General features: G+C 39.8%; 1 protein-coding gene across 2 annotated transcripts; it reads left to right on the plus strand.

The window, feature by feature from the left end:
- On the plus strand, positions 1–26,937 carry Tlr8 (toll like receptor 8). Of its 2 annotated transcripts, XM_052170535.1 has the most exons (3): positions 1–122; positions 382–521; positions 22,301–26,937. In XM_052170535.1, exons 2-3 carry the CDS (start codon positions 519–521, stop codon positions 25,394–25,396), a joined length of 3,099 nt encoding a protein of 1,032 aa, XP_052026495.1. In that variant the 5' UTR covers positions 1–122; positions 382–518; the 3' UTR covers positions 25,397–26,937. The 2 variants fall into 2 exon arrangements, with proteins under 2 accessions (XP_052026495.1, XP_052026496.1); XM_052170536.1 differs by lacking the exon at positions 382–521.
- The last annotated feature ends 79 nt before the right edge of the window (positions 26,938–27,016 follow it).

Genomic DNA, 27,016 nt, shown 5'->3' on the forward strand with positions numbered 1-27,016 from the left:
GTCAGATTTCAGAAGTTTACCAAAGTCTGCTCTCTGCACACCTACTGTCCACAGAGGACTGCACTGCACCGCTACTACAAGCTATTGAAAGAGAACCTTGAGGGGATCTCAGCTGGAAAGAGGTAAGTTGTGCCTGAGCTTGTCTCAAAGATCTCTTGCAAAATATAATTTCCCATCTAGAGATCTGGGTTGGTGGTTACTGATGCAAACAAATAAAGTACTAACTGAGCCAAGTAATAGCAGAAGCCAGAGGAAACCAGCAGCACACATTGTATGCTGGGAGGACTGCCTGTCTGATGAGCTTTGTGAATGTTAAAAGAAACTAATTAGAGAAGAAACTTTGAAAGCTGAAAGCAATGATAATCTTATCATTCGGAACAGGAAAGCAAAACCCTTACAAGGAAGAATTTGAGCTGTTCTATTATTTTCTGGCCCAGCTAAAGAGCACATCTTCCAGGAAAACAGAGTTGGAGGTTAAAAGAGGAACAAATGTTTTTACCTTCCTTTGTCTATAGAACATGGTAAGTTCCAGACCTCTAGACCTGTGGTTCACAACCTTTCTAATGCTGTGACACTTTAATATAGTTCCTCATGTTGTGGCAACTTCCAACCACAAAAATATTTCATTGCTGCTTCATTACAGTAATTTTGCTACTGATAGAAATTGTAATATAAATATCTGTGTTCTCCTATGGACTTAGGCAACCCCTGGGAGAGGGTTCTTCGACCCCAAAGGGGTCATGATCCACAAGTTGAGAACCATTGCTTTAGAAACATACTTCAGTATTTGCAGCCTGGGGATAGTTGGTCTTAACTACTAAAAGGTGGGATTTCTGTAGCAGCAGCTACTTTTCCTGTTTGGAGTTTTAAAATGCCCATCTCCCCCCATCTGCTGCTATTGCCTTACACTGTCTAGATACAGCAAGAGGTCTGTTTTTATCGTTGTCAAAGGTATCATATTGAAAAGCAAACAAACTACAAATCTTTTTTTCTTTCTTTTTATTTTTTTGATATATACTTTATTTACATTTCAAATGATTTCACCTTTCCTGGATCCCTGAAAATCCCATAAGCCCTCTTCCATCCACCTGCTCCCCAATCCACCCCTTCCCGCTTCCCTGTCCTAGTGTTCCCCTACACTGCTGCACGGAGCCTTTCCAGGACCAGGGGCCTCTCCTTCCTTCTTATTGGGCATCATTTGATATGTGAACTGTGTCTTGGGTATTCCAAGCTTCTAGTCTAATATCCACTTATCAGTGAGTACATACCATGTGTATTCTTTTGAGACTGGGTTACCTCACTTAGGATGATGTTCTTCAGCTCCATCCATTTGTCTATGAATTTCATGAATTCATTGTTTTAATGGCTGAATAGTACTCCATTGTGTATATATGCCACGTTTTCTGTATCCATTCCACCATTGAGGGACATCTGGGTTCTTTCCAGCTTCTGGCTATTATAAATAGGGCTGCTATGAACATAGTGGAATATGTATCCTTATTACATGATGGGGAATCCTCTGGGTATATGCCCAGGAGCAGTATAATGGGGTCATCTGGTAGTATCATACCCAGTTTTCTTTGGAACTGCCAGACTGATTTCCAGAGTGCTTGTACCAGCTTGCAACTCCACCAGCAGTGGAGGAGTGTTCCTCTTTCTCCACATCCTCACCAGCACCTGTTTTCTCTTGAGTTTTTGATCTTAGCCATTCTGACTGGTGTGAGGTGAAATCTCAGGGTTGTTTTGATTTGCATTTCCCTGATGACTAAGTGTGTTGAACATTTCTCTAGATGTTTCTCTGCCATTCGATATTCTTCAGGTGAAAATTATTTGTTTAGCTATGTATCCCATTTTTAATGGGGTTATTTGGCTCTCTGGAGTCTGCCTTTTAAGTTCTTTGTATATCTTAGATATAAGTCCTCTGTTGGATGTAGGGTTGGTAAAGAACTTTTCCCCATTTGTTGGTTGCCATTTTGATCTTTTGACAATGTCCTTTGCCTTACAGAAACTCAGTAATTTTATGAGCTCTCATTTGTCAATTCTTGATCTTAGAGCATACGCTATTGGTGTTCTGTTCAGAAACTTTCTCCCTGTACCGATGTCCTCAAGGGTCTTCCCCAGTTTCTTTTCTATTAGTTTCAGTGTGTCAGGTTTTATGTGGAGGTCCTTGATCCACTTGCACTTGAACTTAATTCAAGGAGATAAGAATGGATCAATTTGTATTCTTCTGCATGCTGACCTCCAGTTGAACCAGCACCATTTGTTGAAAAGGCTATCTTTTTTCCATTGGATGTTTTCAGCTCCTTTGTCAAATATCAACTGACCATAGGCATGTGGGTTCATTTCTGGATCTTCAATTATATTCCATTGATCTACCTGCCTGTCATTGTACCAATACCATGCAGTTTTAAACACTATTGCTCTGTAGTACTGCTTGAGGTCGGGGATACTGATTTCCCCAGAAGTTCTTTTACTCTTGAGGATAGTTTATCTATCCTGGGTTTTTTGTTATTCCAGATGAATTTGAGATTTTCTCTTTCAAACTCTATGAAGAACTGAGTTGGGATTTTGATGGGGATTCCATTGAATCTGTATATTGCTTTTGGCAAGATGGCCATTTTTACTATATTAATACTGCCAATCCAAGAGCATGGAAGATTTTTCCATCTTCTGAGGTATTCTTGGATTTCTTTCTTCAAAGACTTAAAGTTCCTGTCATACAGATCTTTCACTTGTTTGGTTAGAGTCACACCAAGATACTTTCTACTGTTTGTGGCTATTGTGAAGGGTGACATTTCCCTAATTTCTTTCTCAGCCTGTTTATCCTTTGAGTATAGGAAGACTACTAATTTGCTTGAGTTAATTTTGTATCCAGCCACTTTGCTGAAGTTGTTTATCAACTGTAGGAGTTTTCTGGTGGAGTTTTTTTGGGTTGCTTATGTATATTATCCTATCATCTGCAAATAGGGATAATTTAACTTCTTCCTTTCCAATTTGTTTCCCTTTGATCTCCTTATGTTGTCTAATTGCTCTAGCTAGAACTTCAAGTACTATAATATTGAATAAATATGGAGAGAGAGCGCAGCCTTGTCTAGTCCCTGATTTTAGTGGGATTGCTTCAAGTTTCTCTCCATTTAATTTGGTGTTGGCTACTGGTTTGCTGTATATTGCTTTTATTATGTTTAGGTATGGACCTTGAATTCCTGTTCTATCAAAGACCTTTAAAATGAAAGGATGCTGAATTTTGTCAAATGCTTTTTCAGCATCTAATGAAATGACCATGTGGTTTTTTTCTTTTAGTTTGTTTATATAGAGGATTACATTGACAGATTTCCATATATTGAACCATCCCTGAATCCCTGGGATGAAGCCTACTTCATCATGGTGAATGATCATTTTAATGTGTTCCTGGATTCAGTTGGCAAGAATTTTATTGAGCATTTTTGCATCTATATTCATACGGGAAATTGGTCTGAACTTTTCTTTTTTTGTTAGATTTTTATGTGGTTTTGGTATCAGCGTCATTGTGGCTTCATAGAATAAGTTGGGTAATGTTCCTTCTGTTTCTATTTTGTGGAATAATTTGAAGAGTATTGATAGTAAGTCTCCTTTGAAGGTCTGATAGATTTCTGCACTAAAACCATCAGGTCCTCTACTTTTTTTGGTTAGGAAACTGTCAATGACCACATCTATTTCTTTAGGGGTTATGGGACCGTTTAGATGGTCTAGCTGATCCTGATTGAATTTTGGTATTTGGTATCTGTCTAGGAAATTGTCCATTTCATCCAGATTTTCCAGTTGTGTAGAATATAGGCCTTTGTAGTAGGATATGATAACTTTTTGAATTTCCTCAGTTTCTGTTGTTATTTCTCCCTTTTCATTTCTGATTTTGTTAATTTGGATACTGTCTCTGTGTACTCTGGCTAGTCGGGTTAAAGTTTTATCTATCATGTTGATTTTCTCAAAGAACCAGCTCCTGGTTTTGTTGATTCTTTGTATAGTTCTTTTTGTTTCTACTTGGTTGATTTAGGCCCTGAGTTTGATGATTTCCCGACTTCTACTCCTCTTGGGTGTATTAACTTCTTTCAGTGCTAAAGCTTTCAAGTGTGCTGTTAAGCTGCTAGTGTATGCTTTCTCCAGCTTCTTTTTGGACACACTCAGAGCTATGAGTTTTCCTCTTAGCACTGCTTTCATTGTGTCCCATAATACGGGTATGTTGTACCTTCATTTTCATTAAATTCTAAAAAGGTTCTGATTTTTTTCTCTATTTCTTCCTTGACCAAGGTATCATTGAGTAGAGCATTGTTCAGCTTCCATGTGTATGTGGGCTTTCTGTCGTTTTTGTTGCTTTTGAAGACCACCATTACTCCATAGTTATCTGATAGGAGCCATGGGATTTTCTTATATCTGTTGAGGTCTGTTTTGTGGCCAATTATTTGGTCAATTTTGGAGAAGGTACCATGAGGTGCTGAGAATAATGTATATTCTTTTGAATTAGGATGAAATGTTCTATAGATAACTATTAAATCCATTTGGTCCAAAAACTTCTGTTAGTTTCACTGTAACTCTGTTTTGTTTGTGTTTCCCTGATCTGTCCATTGAGGAGTGTGAGATGTTGAAGTTACCCTCAATTATTGTGTGGGGTGGGATGTATGCTTTAAGCTTAAGTAAAGTTTCCTTTATGAATGAGGGTGCCCTTGTATTTGGGGCATAGATGTTCAAATTTGAGAGTTCTTCCTGATAGATTTTTCCTTTGATGAGTATAAAGTGTCCTTCTGTGTCTTTTTTGATGACTTTTGGCTGAAAGTCTATTTTATTGGATATTAGGATGGCTACTCCAGCTTGTTTTCTGGGACCATTTGCTTGTAAAACTGTTTTCCAGTCTTTTACTCTGAGGTAGTGTTTGTCTTTGACACTGAGATGCAGCTCCTGTATGCAGCAAAATGTTGAGTCTTGTTTATGAATCCAGTCTGTTAGTCTGTTAGTCTATGTCTTTTTATTGGGGAATTGAGTTCATTGATGTTAAGAGATATTTTTTGTTTGGGTTTCTTGAAAGAAGATTAATTTCTTGCTTTTTCTAGTGTATAGTTTCCCTCCCTTTGTTGGTATTTTCCATTCATTATCCTTTGAAGGGATGGATTTGTGGAACGATACTGTGTAAGTTTGTTTTTGTCATGAAATACCTTGGTTTCTCCATCTATGGTAATTGAGAAATTTGCTGGGTATAGTAGTCTGGGTTGGCATTTGTGTTCCCTTAGGGTCTGAATGGCATCAGCCCAGGATCTTCTGGCTTCCATAGTCTCTGGTGAGAAGTCTGGTGTAATTCTGATAGGTCTACCTTGATATGTTACTTGACCCTTACTGCTTTTAATTTTCTTTCTTTGTTTAGTACATTTGCTGTTTTAATTATTATGTGACAGGAGGAATTTCTTTTCTGGTCAAATCTATTTGGAGTTCTGTAGGCTTCTTTTATGATCATTGGCATCACTTTCTTTAGGTTAGGGAAGTTTTCTTCTATAATTTTGTTGAAGACATTTACTGGCCGTTGGAAATCTTCACTCTCTTCTATACCTATAATCCTTAGATTTGGTCTTCTCATTTTGTCCTGGATTTCCTGGATGTTTTGGGTCAGGAGCGTTTTGTATTTTTCATTTTCTTTGACAGTATTATCAATGCTTTCTATGGTATCTTCTGCATCTGAGATTCTCTCTTCTATCTCTTGTATTCTGTTGTTGATGCTTGGATGCATGAATCCTGACTTTTTTTCCTAGGTTTTCTATGTCTTGAGTTGTTCCCCTTTGTGATTTCATTATTGTTTCTTCCTCCTTCTTTAGATCCTGGATGGCTTTATTTAATTCCTTCACCTGTTTTGTTGTATTTTCCCTTAGTTCTTCAAGGGATTCTTGCTGTTTACATGTGTCCTCCTGTATTTCTTTAAGGGAATTATTTATGTCCTTCTTGAAACCCTCCATGAAGCCCTCCATCAGCATACTGACCTGTGATTTTAAATCCAAATCTTTCTTTCCTGGTGTGTTGGGGTTTCCAGGACTTGCTGTTGCTGTTGGGTTAGGATGGTGCCATATTGCCTTGATTACTGTTAGCAACATTTGCCTTTTGCCATCTGGTTATCTCTGTTGTTAGTTGGTCCTGCTGTCACTGGCTGCTGCTTGCCCCTTCTATGAGCCTGCAGGCCTATCTCAGCAACCCTAGGTGACCTGTTTTTCCCCTGGCACAAATTACTGTGGTGTTGGTGAGTTCCTGGGTACAGGTAGAGTCCTGGTGGAGTGTGTCCTAAGCGACCCTCTACTCTGGTGATCCCTGCCTACCAATCTGTTACACAGTCATAGGAGCAAAGATGGTGGCCAAAACCTACTCTCTTGTAATTGTATTTGGGTATGTAGCTCTGTGGCCCTGATCAACTCTGGATGCAGGTCGTGCTGCCTGTCTCCTCCATGCTGGTTGCTGGGTGGATATCTGTCTTCCTGTGCCACTTGGTGATGGCGTGCTGTGGCAGAGGATGTTCCCAATCCAACTACAAGTCTTTCTGAATGGTGTATTTTATAGAAAATTCAGGGGAGTTTAAAGAGCAATTGGACATCTTACTTGAAAAGAATCTCACTTAAAATTGACCACGTATGTTTTCCCTAGCCATTTAGTGCATATTAAAGGCCTTAGTGTGCTTTTTTTGACACAAATTTAATGTCTATTTTGCTTATTGGAAGTTAATTTTTATGCTCAATTAAAGTCCATTATGGATCTTGAATATCAATTCATTTTGCAGTAAAATTTTATGATCCTTACAAATGACTGCAGTGATGTATATGGGATTGGTCCAAATAAACCAAAAGCACATATGACACTGCAATTGAAGTTGTCAAGTTTCTACTTAGTAAATTGCTATGATAGTCAACATAGCTGTGTTATTGTTCTATAACATAGAACAATAAGAGAATCAAAGTAAACTTGTAAAAGGTCCTTGGCTTCATCCTGTCACCAGAGGGAAAGAGCTGGGTACGTTTTACAAGCTTACTTTGATTCTCTTACTGTTCTGTATTTTACTGTATTATGATACAGTTATGTGGACTATCATTTCACTTTCTTTCAATCACTGCTTCTCATCCTATGTGATAATCCTAAAACCAGCAGAACTGATGGGAGAAAAGGTAGGCTATTTGGAAGCCCCGACTCTGAGGACACCATACACAGGAACTCATTACCCATAATGAGTTGGTTAATTTTTTTCAGGCACATCTTAGTGACTCCCAGAGGCTCTATTCTGGTGTTCACCATTTGGAAGGAATGCCTAAGTTCTTCTGTGATATTGTGTGTGTGTGTGTGTGTGTGTGTGTGTGTGTCTGTGTCTGCAGATGCACATGTGCACATTCCTTAATGTTAAGACAGGGTTCCTTTCTTGTCTGGTACTTGCCAAATAGGCTATGTTGGGTGATCAGCGATGCACCTGTCACCTGTCTACTCTTTCAGCCTTATACCTAGCTTTTCCTTTCTTTTTCTTCCGTCCTTCTTTTTGTGAATGTGGTTCTAAGAATTAAACTCAGTTCCTTAAGCTTTCAAAGCAAGTATTTTATCAGCAGAGCCACATCCCCAGTCAGATATAATATTTTCAAACTAAGGACTCAAGCATATGCTTATTTGGAGATATAAACAAAGTATTTTTTTTAAAAAAACAAAAGACAAAACAAACACAAAGCCTGTGGCCCTGGGTGGATATTAATAAATCCAAGTTGTGTGTCCTTTTCAGGTGATTAGAGAACTGATTCTTGATGCCTACATCTAAACTCAGTACCTTTAGTGTCATCCTATAGAAAGTCAAAGTATCAGAAATGTCAGGGATGCTTGCTATGGTAGCCTACTCAGCACAGAAAGGCAAAGTAGAATATTTGTCTCCAGTGTCTATATCCTGTAGGTTTGAAATGTATGGTGGTTTATTACATTTTTTATTTGTTTATGTGTTTGAATGTTTTGCATGCCTGTGTGTATTGCCTAGTGCCTATAGATGTCAGAAAATGATGTCAGATTGTCTGGAACTGGAGTTACAGATAGTTGTGAGTCAGTATATATGTACTGAGAAGAGAATCCAGGTTCTCTGCAAAAGCAACACACACTCCTCACTGCTGAGTCATTTCTCCAGCCCCTATCTATGATACTTTTGCTCATTCCTGCAACCAGACCATTCTCAATTTATTCTTTAGCTTCCAGCAGTAACTCATGAATTATTTGAGCATATCTATGCTCTTGTTTCAGGTTGGCTGCTTACTATGAGAGTGACCTTGGGTAAAGTAACCTTTCAAAGCATCAGGGTCCAAGTCTGAGAAACAGGTTTTTGATACTACCCACCTAACTTGATTTGGATGAGGATGAAATAAATATATGTATGCTTTGTTCTCTACTTATGGCAAATTCCTCTATGATCCAAAAAGCATATTTTTTACATATCTTTAGTTGTGCTGAATCAGGAGGCATCTCTTTAGCATCAAGTTCATTTGACTGGCATTATGTTTCTTTTGCTCTCCAAAGTGGCCCATAAATCCATCAGATTTAGAGTAGACAAAATAAAACTTCTACTATTAATTTCAACTGAGATGATAAATCATATCTGTATATCTTTTTTTTTTTTTTTGGAATTTTTTTTTCGAGACAGGGTTTCTCTGTATAGCTCTGGCTGTCCTGGAACTCACTCTGTAGACCAGGCTGGCCTCGAACTCAGAAATCCACCTGCCTCTGCCTCCCAGAGTGCTGGGATTACAGGCATGCGCCACCACCGCCCGGCTGTATCTGTATATCTTTTATAAAATATTTTTATTTTATGTATATGAGAGTTTGCCTGTGTATATATAACTGTACTGCATGCATGGCTAGTGCCCTCAGAACAATATCAGAACCTTTGGAACTGGAGTTATGTATTGTTCTGAGCTACTATATGGTACTGAATCCAGGTTCTCTGCAAGAACTCTTAGACACTGAGCCATCTCTCCAGTGCCCTGTATATAGATATTCCTTAATTAGTTAGCTGGTATCAGTTAATCAGTTAATGAGTTAATCAGTGATCAACATCATCAGACAAAAACTAATTTGAGACCATTAAAAGTAAGAAAGAACTCCAGGCTAGCAAATTTTCACCACACATCATACTGGAATAGCAAAATGATTCAGTTTGTCATGTATAATAGCCAATAAAATTATGGATACTTTGGAGTTATCATGACTAAGGAAGAACATTTCCAGAAGGGGTACAGCTTGTATGAGGTAAATCATGCCATGTTAAAGGGAAATAATTTTCTTACATTGCTACTGGGAAGGCTTCAAGGCCTTTGCCATGCTAGGTGAGCACTCAAGTGCTAAGCTATACTACCAAATCCTTTTGCTGGTTTAGTTTGGATTTGATTTGATTTGATTTTGAGACAGGATTTTACTAGATAGCTCAGGTTGGTCTTGAACTCATGATTTCTTTGCCTCTGCATCCAGCTTGTCTTGAAGGAAGCCTTAAAGAAGGAGAGCAGAGTTATCTGTGCAGATTGACTACTTGAATCCTAAGAGCTCTATACCCTCCTACCCGACTTGCACTGTGGATTGGGTGGCATTCATTTTGGCCACACTGGGAGGTGCTGTGGTTCTAGTACTCATATATTTCAAGTTTTCCTGTCTGAAAACCACTGGATCAATGTGTACAGAATGGCTCCAAGCCCACCCATAATCAGTTAGGGGGAGACTTTGGAGCTGTTCTTTTCATCACAATAATGTTTTCAAAGGGCTTATTAGGTGTCCATTGAGGTGGAGTTCCTTCAGTTGTTTTGTGTCCTCAGGAGAACTGAAGGATGAACTGATGGATGCAAGCAGTGTGCAGATCATGTACAGAAAAATAGGGGAAATGCTGTGAATTGGCTACCAGAGTATGACAGCTGCTCTGGAATATGCAGAAAGGGAAGTTAAGCAGTTTTCCTTATTTCTGTTGTTAATTTTTTGGTTGGTGTTTATGATTCATAGACTTCCTTTAGACAAATGAGTTTCGGTTTTCTCCAGTTGACCAAGGCATCACCACGTCAATTCTTTGGGTCCTGCAGCTCCACTCTCTTCTTCCGGGCTTTTCATGCTCTCACCTCATGCATGTGTCTGTGCAGAGACCATTTTGGATCAATTTCCCTGGTAGTGGGACCCACTAAATCATGTTTGTTTATACACTATCACTTTCAGTGTCACCAATGTGAGCACTGATGGGCTCAAACAGCAAAAATATGTTCCTTCACAGTTTTACAAGTCTAAAATCCATGTGATATAGGGAGACTTGAATCTTTTGTGGGTGCCCTGAAGAAAACCTAGGAAAGGTCAGGGGCACCAGGAAGCTCAGTATTCAAGATAAATAATCACTTTCTGCTATCATTAAAAACAAACCAAGGACTGGAGACATTATTCAGTAGTTAAAACCATGCATTGTTATTATAAAGGATCTGAGTTCAGTTCTGAGCACCCAACTAGGGCAGCTCACAACCACCTGTAACTTCAGCTCTAGGAGATCTGATGTCTTGTTCTGACCTCCAGGGGCACCAGGAATCACATGTACTCACCCCCCCCCCACACACACACACAGACAGAAGTATATTAAAAATAAGAATAAACTTTAAAAAATCTTTTTAAAAAATGTACAACTCAGGCCAGGTATGCATATGTGATTCTGGCATTCTGGTGGCCAAGAAAGATTATGAATTCTTGGCCTTTCTGAACTTCAGAGTGAGATACTATCTCAAAACAAAAAGATAATCAAAAAACTTGGCAAACCTTAGCCTTCAACCCTGTTTGTGTACAGAAAGTTATGTTGCAACTGGAGCCAGGCTGAGGGAAGCAAATAAGGTCCTGTATTAATGCAATCCCCATCAAAATTCCAACCCAGTTCTTCATAGAGCTAGAAAGAGCAATGCTCAAATTCATCTGGAATAACAAAAAACCCAGGATAGCTAAAACTATTCTCAACAGTAAAAGAACTTCAGGGGGATTCAGTATCCCAGACCTCAAACTTTACTACAGAGCAATTGTGATAAAAACTGCATGGCATTGGTACAATATCAGGCAAGCAGATCAATGGAATAGGATTGAAGACCCAGAAATGAACTCACACACCTATGGTCACTTGGTCTTCGACAAAGGAGCTGAAAGCATCCAGTGGAAAAAAGATAGTCTTTTCAACAAATGGTGCTGGTTCAATTGGAGGTCAGCATGCAGAAGAATGCCAATCGATCCATTCTTATCTCCTTGTACTAAGCTCAACTCCAAATGGATCAAGGACCTCCACATAAAACCTGACACACTGAAACTAACAGAAACGAAACTGGGGAAGACCCTTGAGGACATGGGCACAGGGGAAAAGTTCCTGAATAGAACACCAATAGCTTATGCTCTAAGATCAAGAATTGACAAATGGGACCTCATAAAACTACAAAGTTTCTGTAAGGCAAAGGACACTGTCAAAAGGACAAAACGTCAACCAACAGACTGGAAAAGGATCTTCACCAACCCTAAATCTGACAGAGGGCTAATAGCTAATATATACAGAGAACTCAAGAAGGTAGAACCTAGAGAACCAAATAGCCCCATTAAAAAGTGGGGTACCGAGCTAAACAATTTTCACATGAAGAACGTTGGAGGGCTGAGAAACACCCTAAGAAATGTTCAACATCATTAATCATTAGGGAAATGCAAATCAAAACAACCCTGAGATTTCACCTCACACCAGTCAGAATGGCTAAGGTCAAAAACTCAGGAGACAGTAGGTGCTGGCGAGAATGTGGAGAAAGAGAAACACTCCTCCACTGCTGGTGGAATTGCAAGATGGTGCAACCACTTTGGAAATCAGTCTGGAGGTTCTTCAGAAAACTGGGCATGGCACTTCCCGAGGACCCTGCTATACCACTCCTGGGCATATACCCAGAGGATTCCCCAGCATGTAATAAGGACACATGCTCCACTATGTTCATAGCAGCCCTATTTGTAGTAGCCAGAAGCTGGAAACAACCCAAGTGTCCCTCAACGGAAGAATGGATACGAAAAATGTGGTATATTTACACAATGGAGTACTATTCAGCCATTAGAAACAATGAATTCATGAAATTCTTAGACAAATGGATGGAGCTGGAGAACATCATACTACGTGAGGTAACCCAGTCTCAAAAGATCAATCATGGTATGCACTCACTGATAAGTGGATATTAACCTAGAAACTGGGAATATCCAAGAAATAATCCACATATTAAATGACGTCCAAAAAGAACAGAGGAGTGGCCCCTGGTTCTGGAAAGACTCAGCGCAACAGTATAGGGGAATATCAGAACAGGGAAGTGGGAAGGAGTAGATGGAGAAACAGGGGGAGAGAAGAGGGTCTTGCGGGGAGTAGGATCCCAGAAAAGGGGAAATCATTTGATATGTAAATAAAGAATACATCGAAAAAAAAAAAGAAAAAAAAGATTCTTTTTTGATCAGCATGGATTTTCATTGACCAAGTTCCTCATGGTCCTCTAACAGTTTGCAGTTATAGCATGTGTCTGCCTAGCCTCACCTTGATTACGCCCTACTTCTCCAAAGTGAGTCTATGTAGCTTCCCGTCTGGGATACTGAAGTGGATGTTCATAAGCAAGGTAGATGCTAGAGATCTCAGAACTGAGCCTGCGATGAGTATCGTGTCATGTGTTCCCCCAGCAAAGCATCCTTTAATCCTTCATCTCCCCTGTTTTCTCTCAGGATAGCTCATCCTGGCGATGAATTGTGTCTAAGGCTTATAGATTTCATCATTTGAGACTGTAAATCTTGTCAGGGGATGGAACAAAAAATAATTACACACACAAACTTGCTTGTAGGTCTGTCCATCACTTGCATGCAGTGCCTGGGGAAGCCAGAGGAGGATGTTGGGTCCTCTGGAACTGGAGTTTAAAATAATTATACACTACCAGGTGGGTGCTGGGTATATATTGCAGGTCTTCTTGTAGAGAAGTCAGTGCTCTTCACCACTGAGCCCTGACTCCTGTCACCAGTACAGTTACTGAGATTCTTAGTTAATCCACTGGCCTGCCTCCTTTGAGATTCCTTTACCTCCCAACTCCAGAACCTTCCTAGGATTTTATACTGCAAACTACTCCATGAATTCTCCACCCCCACCCCAATGTATCTGTCTCTGTTTGTATGTACTGTCCATATATATTTTATTTTCATTCATGCATTCCTGTAGTATACTTGAAACATTGCTGCTTCTCTAGTTTATTCTCAGTTATCAGGTCACATGTGTTTTAATTCTTACACTACTGTGAACGCGAAGTTGTGATAGAGTGCTGGAGAACATGCCCTAGCATGCACAAGGCCCTGTATCCCATCGCCAACATGTCAAGGAAGGGCATGGATAGAAGAAGAGGAGGGAAGAGAAGAGAAGAAGAGAATAAGAAAAAAGAGAGAAAGGAGGAGAAGCTTCCAGTTTCTATCTGTGCCCAGAAATGACCCTGTACCATGGTGCTCCATACCCAAATCCCACTGGGAGAGAGTTGGTCTCCCATGAGTGCTGAAACATCTGAGAGCACAGGTGAGACCACCTTTTCTGCTCTGAGGGACATATCCAGAACCCTCAGGATGTAGGAACTGAGGAGCAGCCTGTGATAGGATCCTTCCAGTTTCCATTGGTGCCCAGAGCTTACCCTGTTCCACAGCAATCCATACCCAAATCCCACTGGGAGACAGACAGTCTTCTAAGAGTTCTGACAAAGCTTAGAGCACAGGTGAGACCACCACTTCTGCTTAAATTCCTGATCCAAGAGAGTCCAGCCAGAGCCATCAGGACACAGGAACCAAGAAACAGCCTGGGACAGGATCCCTCTGGTTTCAGTCTGTGCCCTGGAGCTGACCCTCATCCAGCTCTCCATAACAAAATTCTATCTGGCCAGAGCTGGTCTCCCAGGAGTATAGACACACAGGCTTATAGGAGAAACACCACAGTCAGAGACAGCAAGAACAGCTAATACCACAGACAATCAAGTAGTGAGAAGCAAGTGCAAGAATATAAGCAACAGAAACTAAGGCTACTAGGTATCACCAGAACCCAGTTCTCCCACCACATCAAGCCCTAGATACCCCAACACACCGGAAAACCAAAACTCTGATTTAAAATCACATCTCATGATGATGATAGAGGGCTTTAAGAAGGACATAAATAACTCCCTTAAAGAAATACAGGAGAACATAGGTAAACAGGTAGAAGCCCTTAAAGAGGAAACACAAAAATCCCTTAGACAATTACAGAAAAAAAAAAAAAAACAACCAAACAAGAAACGAACAAAACAATCCAGGATCAAAAAATGGAAATAGAAGCAATAAAGAAATCACAAACAGACAACCCTGGAGATAGAAAACCTAGGAAAGAGACCAGGAGTCATAAATGCAAGCATCACCAACAGAATACAAGAGATAGAAGAGAGACTCTTAGGTGCAGAAGATACCATAGAAAACACTGACACAACAGTCAAAGACAACACAAAATTAAGAAGTTCCTAACCCCAAACATCCAGGAAATCCAGGACACAACAAGAAGACCAAACCTAAGGATAATAAGTATAGAAAAGAGTGAAGGTTCCCAACTTAAAGGACCAGTAAATGTCATCAACAAAATCATAGAAGAAAACTGTATTTTCTATGTGTAAGAGATACCCATAAACATATAAGAAGCCTACATAACTCCCGATAGATTGCACTAGAAAAGGAATTGGACTATGCCTCCTGTCACTTAATAGTCAAAACACTAAATGCACAAAACAAAGAATATTAAAAAGCAGTAAGGGGGGAAAGGTCAAGTACCATTTAAAGGCAGACATATCAGAATTACACCAGACTTCTCACCAGAGACTATGAAAGCTAGAAGATCCTGGGCAGATGTCATACAGACCCTAAGGGAACACAAATGGCAGCCCAGGCTATTATACCCAGAAAAACTCCCAATTACTATATATGAAGAAACCAAGATATTGCATGGTAAAAACCAAATTTACAAAACATCTTTTCACAAGTACAGCCCTACAAAGGACAATAGATAGAAAACACTAACAGGAGAAGGGAAACTACACCCTATATAAAACAAGAAAGTAATCGTCCAACAAACCCAAAAGAAGATAGCCACACAAACACAATTCCATCTCTAACAACAAAAATAGCAGGAAGCAATTCTCACTATTCCTTAATATCTCTTAACATCAATGGACTCAATTCCCCAATAAGAAGACATAGACTAACAGACTGGATACATAAACAGGACCTAGCATTTTGCTGCATACAGGAAACACACCTCAGTGACAAAGACAGATACTACAGTTTTCCAAGCAAAAGGTCCCAAGAAACAAGCTTGAGTAGCCATTCTAATATCAAATAAAGTTGACTTTCAACCAAAAGTTATGCAACGTTCAAGTCCAAGTGAATCGAGGACCTCCATGTAAAACCAGATACACTGAATCTAATAGAAGAGAAAGTGGGAAAAACCTGGAACACATGCACACAGGGGAAAATTTCCTGAACAGAACACCAATAGCTTATGCTCTAAGATCAAGAATTGACAAATTGGACCTCATAAAATTACAAAGCTTCTGTAAGGGAAAGGACACTGTCAATAGGACAAAACAGCAACCAACAGATTGGAAAAAAGATCCAATATATACGAAGAACTCAAGAAGTTAGACTCCAGAGAACAAAATAACCCTATTAAAATGGGGAATAGAGCTAAACAAAGAATTCTCAGCTGAGGAAACTCAAATGGCTGAGAAGCACCTAAAGAAATGTTCAACATCCTTAGTCATCAGGGAATGCAAATCAAAACAACCCTGAGATTCCACCTCACAGTAGTCAGAATGGCTAAGATCAACATTCAGGTGACAGCAGCTGCTGGCAAGGATGTGGAGAAAGAGGAACATTCTTCCACTGTTGGTGGGATTGCAAGCTGGCACAACCACTCCAGATATCAGTCTGGCAGTTCCTCAGAAAATTGGACATAGGACCCAGCTATACCATTCCTGGGCACATACCCAAAAGATGCTCCAATGTATAACATGGACACATGCTGCACTATGTTCATAGCAGCCCTATTTATAATAGCCAAAAGCTGGAAATAACCCAGATGCCCCTCAACATCTGGGATGGATACAGAAAAATGGGATATTTATACAATGGAGTACTATTCAGCTATCAAAAACAATGACTTCATGTAATTCACAGGCAAATGAATGAACCTAGAAAGTATCATCCTGAGTGAGGTAACTCAGTCACCAAAGAACATACATGGTATGTACTCACTGATAAGTGGATATTAGGCAAAGAGCGTGGAATACCCATGAAACAACTCATGGACCACATGAAGCTCGAGAGGAAGGAAGCCCAAAGAGTGGATGCTTCAGTCCTACTTAGAAGGGGGAACAAAAAAAATCAAGGAAGTAGAAGGTGGGGGTGGAGACTTGGGAGGAAGAAAGGAGGGGGAGGGGAAAAGAGGGGCAGAATCAGGTATGGGAGGAGATGGAGGAGATGTTCAGAGGGTCAGGAAATTTAACAGAGGTGTGTAGCAATGGGTGATGCAGAACAGGAGGTAGCAACCAGAAAGTCCCAGATGCTAAGAAAGCAAGATCTTTCCAGGACCCCACGGGGATGAAATTAGCTGAAATATCCCACAAAGTTGAGGAAGAACCTGTCAAGACCATATCCAGAGGTTAGACATGGACCCCCAGTTGAGGGATGGGGCCACCCACCTATCTCCAAAATTTTAACCCAGAATTGCTCCTGTCTAAAGGAAGTACAGAAACAAAGAATGGAGCAGGGACTGAAGGAAAGGCCATCCAGATACTGTCCCACCTGGGGATCCATCCCATATACAGTCACCAAATCTGGACGCCATTGTGGATGCCAGGAAGTGCTTGCTGAAAGGAACCTGATATAGCTGTCTTCTAAGAGGCTCTGCCAGTGCCTGACAAATACAGAGGAGGATGCTTGGCAGCCAACCATCAGATTGAGCACGGGTTCCCAATGGAGGAGTTAGAAAAAGAACTGAAGGAGCTGAAGGGATCTTATCTGGCATTAATGGGAGGGGAGGCCCTTGGTCCTGTGAAGGCTTGATGCCCCAATGTAGAGGAATGCTAGGGCGGTGAGGCATGAGTGGGTGGGTGGGGAACACCCTCATAGAAGCAGGGTAAGGGGGATGTAAGAAGGGGTCTGCAGAGGAGAAACTGGGAGAGTGGCTAACAATTGAAATGTTAAATTAAATAAATATCCAAATTTTAAAAAAAAAGAAAGGAAAAAAGAGAGAGGAGGGAAAGAGGGAATGGAAGGAGTGGGCAAGGAGGAGGGAAAAAAGAGGAGTAGGAAAAAGGAAATATATTTTAGTCCATGTTCTTTTGGGCTGTGTTCATAAGAGGGCTCTACATATTAAATGTGTATTAAATATAGAGGGTCAAATGAAATAGATCAAAGAGTCTAGAAAAGAGAAGAGGAGGAAGATGAAAGGAGGAGAGAGGGGAAAGGGAGACAAGGAAAAAGAAGTCTGCCTTACTTCATCTGGGATTCAGCTTCTGTTTGCTATCCTTTTGGTAAGCCTTTAGAAAAGAAAAGTAGCTCTCTAGGGGTTTGTTTTGTTTTGTTTTGTTTTTTGTTTTTTGTTTTTTGTTTTTTTTTGTTTTTTGTTTTTTTGTTTTTTGGTGTCTAAGCTCCCTGCTGCTCTAACATCCTAATGGATGTGCTATGTTCAGCCAGGGAGTGTTTAAAGACAGCTGAATACCTTGGGAAATGAGCATTAACAATTGTGCTGGTTTGAATAAGAATGACCTCTACCTTGGGCTCATGTATTTGAATGTCTGGTTCCCAGTTGGTAGACAATTTAGGATTAGCAGGTATGACCTTGTTGGAGGAGGTGTAGATGGACTTTGAGATTTCAACAGCCCAAACCAGGGTCAGTCTTGCCCTCTTTCTGCCTCCAACTTTTGTATTAGATATGAGCTCTCAGGTACTCCAGGGTCATTCTTGCCTGCCTGTCACTATGCCCCTCACTATGGTGTTCATGGACTAACCCTCCGAAACTCTAAGCAGGCCTCCAACTAAATGTTTTTTTTATATCAGCTGCTTTGGTAATAGGTTCTCTTGACAGCAATAGACCAGTGACTAAGACAGAAATGCACAGAAATGCTGTAAGGAACCCTGTGGAGTATCAAGGTGTGACCACCGATTAATTAACCATTTTCCCTCAACTTCCTTGCTGTCCACTGCTCACCATTTGATGCACTTTTCAAATTTTGGTTATTTGGAATTTGCCCACTTATGTTCTTGCCTCAGTGACTTCTTAGGATGCTGGTGTTAGAAACTTCAAGCTCTTCTCTCAGGAATATCTCAACTTCTGTTCATTTCCATGACCCATAATTCCTACTGTTACTTTAGACTGTGTGAGAGACTGGTTTCATCCTGAAGAAACTTTGACTCCCAATATATTCCTCTGCTCACAACAAAAGGTTCCCGGAGCTTTTCATGCCCAATTGCTCTGCTCTGTATAAAATACATAGTTGTATTTGAAGTTAGATTCGGAAACCTTAGTTTGAGGAAGTGGAGCCACAGTAGACATAGTCTGTTCTCTTGATTGACTAAGAATGTCTTACCAACCAATAACTCTATTAGCTACAAAGGAAAATGTCTGGAATATGTTTTTACCAGGACACATGTTCCCCATAGCCTCCTTTACAAATTAATGGTTCTTTAAGTAAAAAATTAAAATAGGAACCTTATCAATACTCAGTCAGTGAGATGATCAAGGTCTGCATCAACTGGAAAAGTCATGTTCATAGCATATAGTCTTGGTCTTGCTAGAATGACACACTGTGACACACATCTTTCTCCTGAAACCAATAACCTCAGTCTAACAATAACAAAATGTCATGTAAGTCCAACACAAGGACTTACATAAACCTCCACCTTTCATTCTTTACTCTCTTCCTATCTAACATTCTATCTAAATTTCTAATTTTTATTATATATATATATCAGATAGGAAGTATTTTTGTATTTCTTTCTAGTGCTGGGTTTGAAAACAGTTCCTGAAATAAAATACATGCTTGATAAATATCTGCTCAATGAATAAAATTTCTTATACTTTTCCATTCCATTTCTACATGGTATTCTGTCATATGATTACAACCAGACCACTATCCGTAGATGTTGAGATTATTTCCAGTCTTTTGATATTCCTAAAAAGCTTTGCTTAGAGTATCTTTCTATGTAGACATTGGCATCTGTGGCTGTCTTCAGGATCTCCTTCTAGAATTGAAATTGATGAGTCCAAGTTTACATTTCTAGTTTTGAAAGAAGTTTCAAACTTCTGTCCATCTTAGAAGTACATTAGTTGCTATTTTTTGAGATCAAGAAATAAGCTATTTCATGACATGTCCAGCTGCACAGTACATTCATTTTAAAACTCAGATCAGTGTAATTTACTGAGTGATATTGGAATAACTTCTTGTATGTTTAAGAAGTGTTCACAGGGGAAGAAGAGATGGCTCAGCAATTGAGAGTATTCTTTCAAAGCACTTGCGTTCAATTCCCAGCACCTATACTGTGGCTCACAACCATCAGCAATTGCAACTCCAGGACACCCAAGAGACTTTTCAGGCCTCCAAGGGTACCAGGCACACATTCATGCACAGGCATACATGCACTTAAACATCCATACACATAAACATCACTCACATTTCAGGTTTTTTTTTTAAGTTTTATTTATTATGTACAGTGTTCTGGCTGCACATGTGCCTCCATACCAGAAGAGGGCAACAGATCTCATTGTAGATGGTTGTCAGCCACACAAGTGTTTGTTGGGAAGTGAACTCAGGTCCTCTGGAAGAGTAGTCAGTGTTCTCAACTTCTGAGCCATTTCTCTAGTCCCACATTTCATTTTTTATTCTTAATATATTTTGGTCCAGTTTCTACTGGATTGTGCACATAAGATTCTACATAATAAGAACATATTAAATATAAATAAACAGATGAAACAGATCAAGGAATTTAGAAATGAATCCAAACATGCAAGAAAGTTGGACATGCGTTAGCATTATCACAGCGGGGATTTGGTGATTCCACAGATGATAGAAACAACTGGGTCTATACTGAGAAAAGAATAATTTGGGTTTACTTCTCATACAGTTCAAGTTGGGTAAAATATTTTAATGTGGAAAATAAAGCCATAAATTTAATAGGAAAAAAGTTAGGAAAATTGTTGTTTCTAGAATTGAAGTGTGGAAGCCATTCCTAGACCCTACAAATAAGTCAAATGCCCTTATTGGGTTGCTTATAGCATCAAGTAATTTTTAAAGTTATAGGTAAAATCTTATAACATTATTGTACGTGACTCATGTTTATCTACCCAGAATACTATAAAATAACCAATAAAATGGAGTTCCCGGGATGTTTACTGCTGACTCGTGCAGGACACTATATAAAATGACCTTCAGACCTGACAATGTTCAGATTGGAATACATGTAGACTTAGACATGCATAGGGCCCTAGATAAATATAATATTTCCCACAGTATCTTCCAAGTTGTTCACATTCCTGAGAGTTTACAATGCTTCATGTTCTCCAGCACTATCTTATAATGCTGTTTTGATCTAGGGTCTCATGTAGCCCAGATTTGTCAGGAGCTAGCAGAGAGATGAAATTGAACTCCTGATCTTCCTGTTTCACCTACCGGGTGCTCAGATTACAAGCTTGTGCAGTGCCGCTCCAGTTTAATCAGTGCTAAAGACTGAAGACACGGGGCCACTGGAATGCTAAGCTGATGCAACTGAGCTACAGCCTAGCTGAAGTCATCTTATGAACACAATTTCAAGCTATATTAGTTTTCTATTGCTGCATATTAAGTAAACTCTATGTTTATAGTTTTTGAGTGAGATCCATTTGCTTTCTTAGAGATGAAAGCTCAGTTTGAACAACAGCTTGATTTCTACTCTAGGAGTACATTCAATACTCTAGATTGCTGGAAATACTTTTAAGAGTCAGTCATGAGTTCCTTAGAGAAATTTCAAATTTAGCAAGTAAGTAGCTATTAATCTCATTGTTTTCATGGTCAATAATACACATTTTTTGCATCACCACTACATTTGAGGCACCATTTTGCCCCATAGATTTCAAAAAAATTATGGAATATAGCAAGTGGCTTAAAAGAAATTGAAATCAGATTAGCTTAAGGCCCACCACAAAACCATATCATTTTGGAAGTTATTTAACTCTCAGAGTGCTCTTGTTAACCTGAAAAGTATGGATAATAAATTGTGTTCTTATGAGCCTTATTGTGGGTAAGGAAATGTTGATGTAGCGATTAGTGTAGTGCCTGACATTTTTTTTTTTTGTGTGTGTGTGTGTGTGTAATGGATTTTTTATGTTTTCACAATGTAAGGAACTAAGAGAATCTGATATGTATCATCACCGTAGAGAAACAGAAAAGGAGGAAATAATTGTGAGAACTATGGAAAGCAAGTGATGACTTTGACTTAAGTGTCTTGGATGATTCTACAATGGATAATTCCTACAGTGAGCTCTTTTTGGTTGCTGGCCAAAGTTTTATCAAGAGTCACGCCAAGAAGGATTGGGGAAACAACTCAGTGGATAAAGCACTTGCTGTGTAGTTTGATGACTGAAGTTCAGAGCCCCCAGCACCTACACATGAGCCAGAAAAAGTGGTAGATGCCCGTAATCCCAGCTCTTAGGAAACAAACACACTATGTGTCTGGGGCAAGCTTGCTATCTAGACTGGCAAAATCGGTAAGCTCTTTGTCTCAGGAGAGAGATCCCACCTCAATAAATAAAGTGGTGAATGTTTGAGAAAGAGAATTTGTGTCACTGTCTGTCTTCCACATGCAGATATCCACACACATGTACGCATGCTACCCTTTCAAAAGAATAGTTATACAAGTAGTTGGTTGCTAAAAATATGTGCCATATTATGCTATACACTTATTTGACCCACACCCATGCTTCTTCTCAGACTTAATATAGTGGTAGGGCATCTTTTCAAAAGCTTCCTATCATCAGGCCTTAGAGTTTTATCTTTATGTTTTCAGCTCCCTAAAAGCTAAAAACATGAATATTCTGAAACTCATTTAATGCAACATATTATCAATTTATTTATTTAATGCAACATAGCATTTCACATCTCAAAATTCATATGTATGGTGGAACACTGTTAAGTTTGCCAAGAAAGACCCATGAAATATTGCTACTCTAATGCGATTCTTCCACTTTTTGTTTCCTTAGGAAAACATGTCCCCTCAGTCATGGATTCTGACGTGCTTTTGCCTGCTGTCTTCTGGAACCAATGCAGTCTTCCTCAAAGTGAACTATTCCAGAAGCTATCCTTGTGATGAGATAAGGCACAATGCCCTTGTGATTGCAAAATGCAATCATCGTCATCTGCGTGAGGTTCCCCAATCTATAGGCAAATATGTGACAAAAGTAGACTTGTCAGACAATGCCATTACACACGTAACAAAAGAGTCCTTTCAAAAGCTGCAAAACCTCACTAAAATCAATCTGAACCATAATGGCAAACAACAGCACCAAAATGAAAATAAAAATGGCATGAATATTACAGAAGGGGCATTCCTCAGCTTAAGAAATCTAACAGTGTTACTGCTGGAAGACAACCAGTTATATAATATGCCTGCTGGGTTGCCGGAATCTTTGAAAGAACTTAGCCTAATTCAGAACAATATATTTCAAGTAACTAAAAACAACACTTTGGGGCTTAAGAACTTGGATAGACTCTATTTGGGCTGGAACTGCTATTTTAAATGTAAACAAACCTTTAAGATAGAAGACGGGACATTTAAAAATCTTGACCAATTGACGGTACTCTCATTATCTTTCAATAACCTTTTCTCTGTGCCTCCCAAACTACCAAGCTCTCTAAGGAAACTTTTTCTGAGTAATGCCAAGATCATGAACATCACTCAGGAAGACTTTAAAGGTCTGGAACATTTAACATTACTAGATCTTAGTGGAAACTGTCCAAGGTGTGACAATGCTCCATTTCCTTGCACACCTTGCAAAAAAAACTCATCTCTCCACATACATCCTCTTGCTTTTCAAAATCTCACCCAACTTTGCTACCTAAACCTCTCCAGCACTTCCCTCCAGATGATTCCTTCTACCTGGTTCGACAATCTGACAAATCTTAAGGAACTCCATCTTGAATTCAACTATTTAATTCAAGAAATTGCCTCGGGGGCATTTTTAACGAAACTACCCCATTTACAAATCCTTGATCTGTCCTTCAACTCTCAACCTAAGGAACATTTACAATATATTAATATTTCCTCCAACTTTTCTAAGCTTCGTTCTCTCAGGAAGTTGCACTTAAAAGGCTATATGTTCCGAGAACTTAAAAAGGAGCATCTCAAGCCCCTCCAGAATCTTCCAAACTTAACAACCATCAACTTGGGCATTAACTTTATTGAGAAAATTGATTTAAAAGCTTTCCAGGATTTCCCCCAACTGGATGTTATTTACTTATCAGAAAATCGTATAGCATCCATAATAGATAGTACAGAATACTCCTCTTGGAGACATCATCTTCGGAAACCTCTCTCAACAGACTATGATGAGTTTGATCCACATGTAAATTTTTACCATCGCACCGAACCTTTAATAAAGCCACAGTGTACTACTTATGGCAAGGCCTTGGATTTAAGTTTGAACAATATTTTCTTAATTGGGAAAAGCCAATTTGAAGGTTTTCAGGACATCGCCTGCTTAAATCTGTCTTTCAATGCCAATAGTCAAGTGTTGAATGGCACAGAATTCTCCTCCATGCCCCACATTAAGTATTTGGATTTAACTAACAACAGACTAGACTTTGATGATGAAAAGGCTTTCAGTGACCTTCATGATCTAGAAGTGCTGGACCTGAGCCACAATGCACACTATTTCAGCATAGCACAGGTAAGACACCGGCTAGGATTTATCCAGAACTTAATAAATCTCAGGGTGTTAAACCTGAGCTACAATGACATTTACACTCTCACAGATGAAACTGAGCTGAAAAGCATATCCCTGAGAGAATTGGTTTTCAGTGGAAATCGTCTTGATCGTTTGTGGAAAGTAAATGACTGCAAATACTGGTCCATTTTTAGATGTCTCCAGAATCTGACACACCTGGACTTATCATACAATAACCTTCAACAAATCCCAAATGGAGCTTTCCTCAACTTGTCCCGGAGCCTCGAAGAGTTACATATCAATGGTAACAGATTACGTTTCTTTAATTGGACCTTGCTCCAGTATTTTCCTCACCTTCACTTGCTGGACTTAGCCAACAATCAGCTGTATTTTCTACCCAATTGCCTATCTAAGTTTACACATTCCCTGAAGACACTGCTGCTGAGCCACAATCATTTCTCTCACCTACCCTCTGGCTTCCTCTCCGAAGCCAGGGATCTGGTACACCTGGATCTAAGTTTCAACACAATAAATACGATCAATAAATCCTCCCTGCAAACCAAGATGAAAACAACCTTGTCTATTCTGGATCTACAAGGGAACCATTTTGACTGCACGTGTGATATAAGTGATTTTCGAAACTGGCTAGATGAAAACCTGCATATCACAATTCCCAGATTGGTAGATGTTCTTTGTTCCAATCCTGGGGATCAAAAATTGAAGAGTATCATGAGCCTAGATGTCACGACTTGTGTGTCAGATACCACTGCAGCTGTCCTGTTTTCCCTCACATTCCTTACCACCTCCATGGTTATGTTGGCTGCTCTGGTTCACCACCTGTTTTACTGGGATGTTTGGTTTATCTATCACATGTGCTCCGCTAAGTTAAGAGGCTACAGGACTTCATCCACATCCCGAACTTTCTATGATGCTTACATTTCTTATGACACGAAAGATGCATCTGTTACTGACTGGGTAATCAATGAGCTGCGCTACCACCTTGAAGAGAGTGAAGACAAAAGTGTCCTCCTTTGTTTAGAGGAGAGGGACTGGGATCCAGGATTACCCATCATTGATAACCTCATGCAGAGCATAAACCAGAGCAAGAAAACAATCTTTGTTTTAACCAAGAAGTATGCCAAGAGCTGGAACTTTAAAACAGCGTTCTACTTGGCCTTGCAGAGGCTAATGGACGAGAACATGGATGTGATTGTCTTCATCCTGCTGGAACCAGTGTTACAGTACTCACAGTACCTGAGACTTCGGCAGAGGATCTGTAAGAGCTCCATCCTCCAGTGGCCCAACAACCCCAAAGCAGAAAACCTGTTTTGGCAAAGTCTGAAAAATGTGGTCTTGACTGAAAATGATTCACGGTATGACAGTCTGTACATTGATTCCATTAGGCAATACTAATGCTGGGAAGTCATGACTCTGCCATCATAAAAACACACAGCCTTCTCTTTACAATGACAAATGAATGGGCACGTGGCTACTTGACGTGCTGAGAATAAGTGACTATTGGTGCTCAGCCCTAAACAGGACAATCATACCAGCCTCTCTAAGGCTCGGGTAACTTTGGGCAAGAGGGAACTGGAAAAATGTATGAGCTAGAAGACAGGGAGAAGGGCTGGAAAATGCTATCTTCTGGGCATGGCAGTCATTGCAGCCATAATGACACAGCAGCTAGTGTTGCCTGCAGTGATCCACCACAAGACTGGGCCTCTTATCAGTCAATTATGGGCAGGTCCATAAAACTATACTCCATCTTTCTGAGGGGGCAGGTCTGTACTTCTGTACTATCAGCTATTTGTGGGTCCTGGGAAAGGGGCAATCAGTGTCTTCAGCTGTGTACCCACTGATGAGCCCAGATTCAATAGATGGTTACAGATTCAATAGATGGGTTACAGAGCCCAGATTCAAATCTCATGGTTACACAGATAGCACTGGTAAAGTCAGTACACCAGGCCTGAACATGAGAAATGGTCTTGTAGGGAGGTGGATCGGCTGGCAGCAGTGGGGGAAGAGATAGGACAAGGTGGGCATGAGAGTAACCAGAATGCATGGGTCTCTCTCAGAGACTTCACTCCGGGATCTACTCCCAAGCTTACCCCCATGCAGTTGTCCTCAAGATTCAGCTTCTCCTGTGTGCTAGCCAAAGGAGAAAGGCTCAGCTCCCTGCTATGTAAACTTCTTTCCCAAGGCAGCTTGTTTCATCAAGGCCAGCGAGAGGGTGCACAGAGCCAGTATTTTGGAAATGAATCAGAAAAGGATAGCCTACTACTGCAGCTATATTCTAATTGGTAAAAGTCAACCACAGATCTATCCTACCAGCTCCAGGCACCAAGTACCTCAGTTTCAGGGAAAGCTATCGAAAACCAAGGTAATAAATCTAGGGCTCTCTCAGATAAGAGCAAAGAGTTTGAGATAAGTGATTGAGTTAATCATTATCCATTTTTCTGAACTGAAATTAAAAGACAACTTACCATCTTGGTCATAGATCATCAGTACTGGGACGGTCAGATCACATGGGCAATCTTAGCTGGAAGCTTATTATACCTAAGAACATTTGCCACTGTATCTAATGATCTTGACATTAAGATGCTGGTGAAGTTGATATATCCACGACTATGGGGTTATATTACATTGTGATTGCATTAATCTTTCTTTTACAATGACACTGTAAGTTTTGAGATAGTAACTACATCATTTCCTCCTCTTTCCTCTCTCCAAACCTTCTCCTGTGGCCCACTCCGACTTTTATAAATGCTTCCTACACGATTTCCTTTTTAAGCTTTTGATGTTGCTTAAACACTGAAAAGTATAGGTTTTAAAAGCCTTGTAATTCTTAATCATTTTAAAGGTATTCATTTAAATGGAAAGCTTTTGGGGTATTTGTTATTTCCCTTTGGTATATATTTTCAAATGAATGATTAAAATTTCATTTTACATGACAAGTGTGTGATAAATTTGTAGTAAAAAAACAGAACTCTAATATAAAAGGTGTCATTTGCACTGATTAGTTTTTAGATCCCT

Source organism: Apodemus sylvaticus, chromosome X (genome assembly GCF_947179515.1).
Source record: "Apodemus sylvaticus chromosome X, mApoSyl1.1, whole genome shotgun sequence".
Taxonomy (NCBI): Eukaryota; Metazoa; Chordata; class Mammalia; order Rodentia; family Muridae; genus Apodemus; species Apodemus sylvaticus.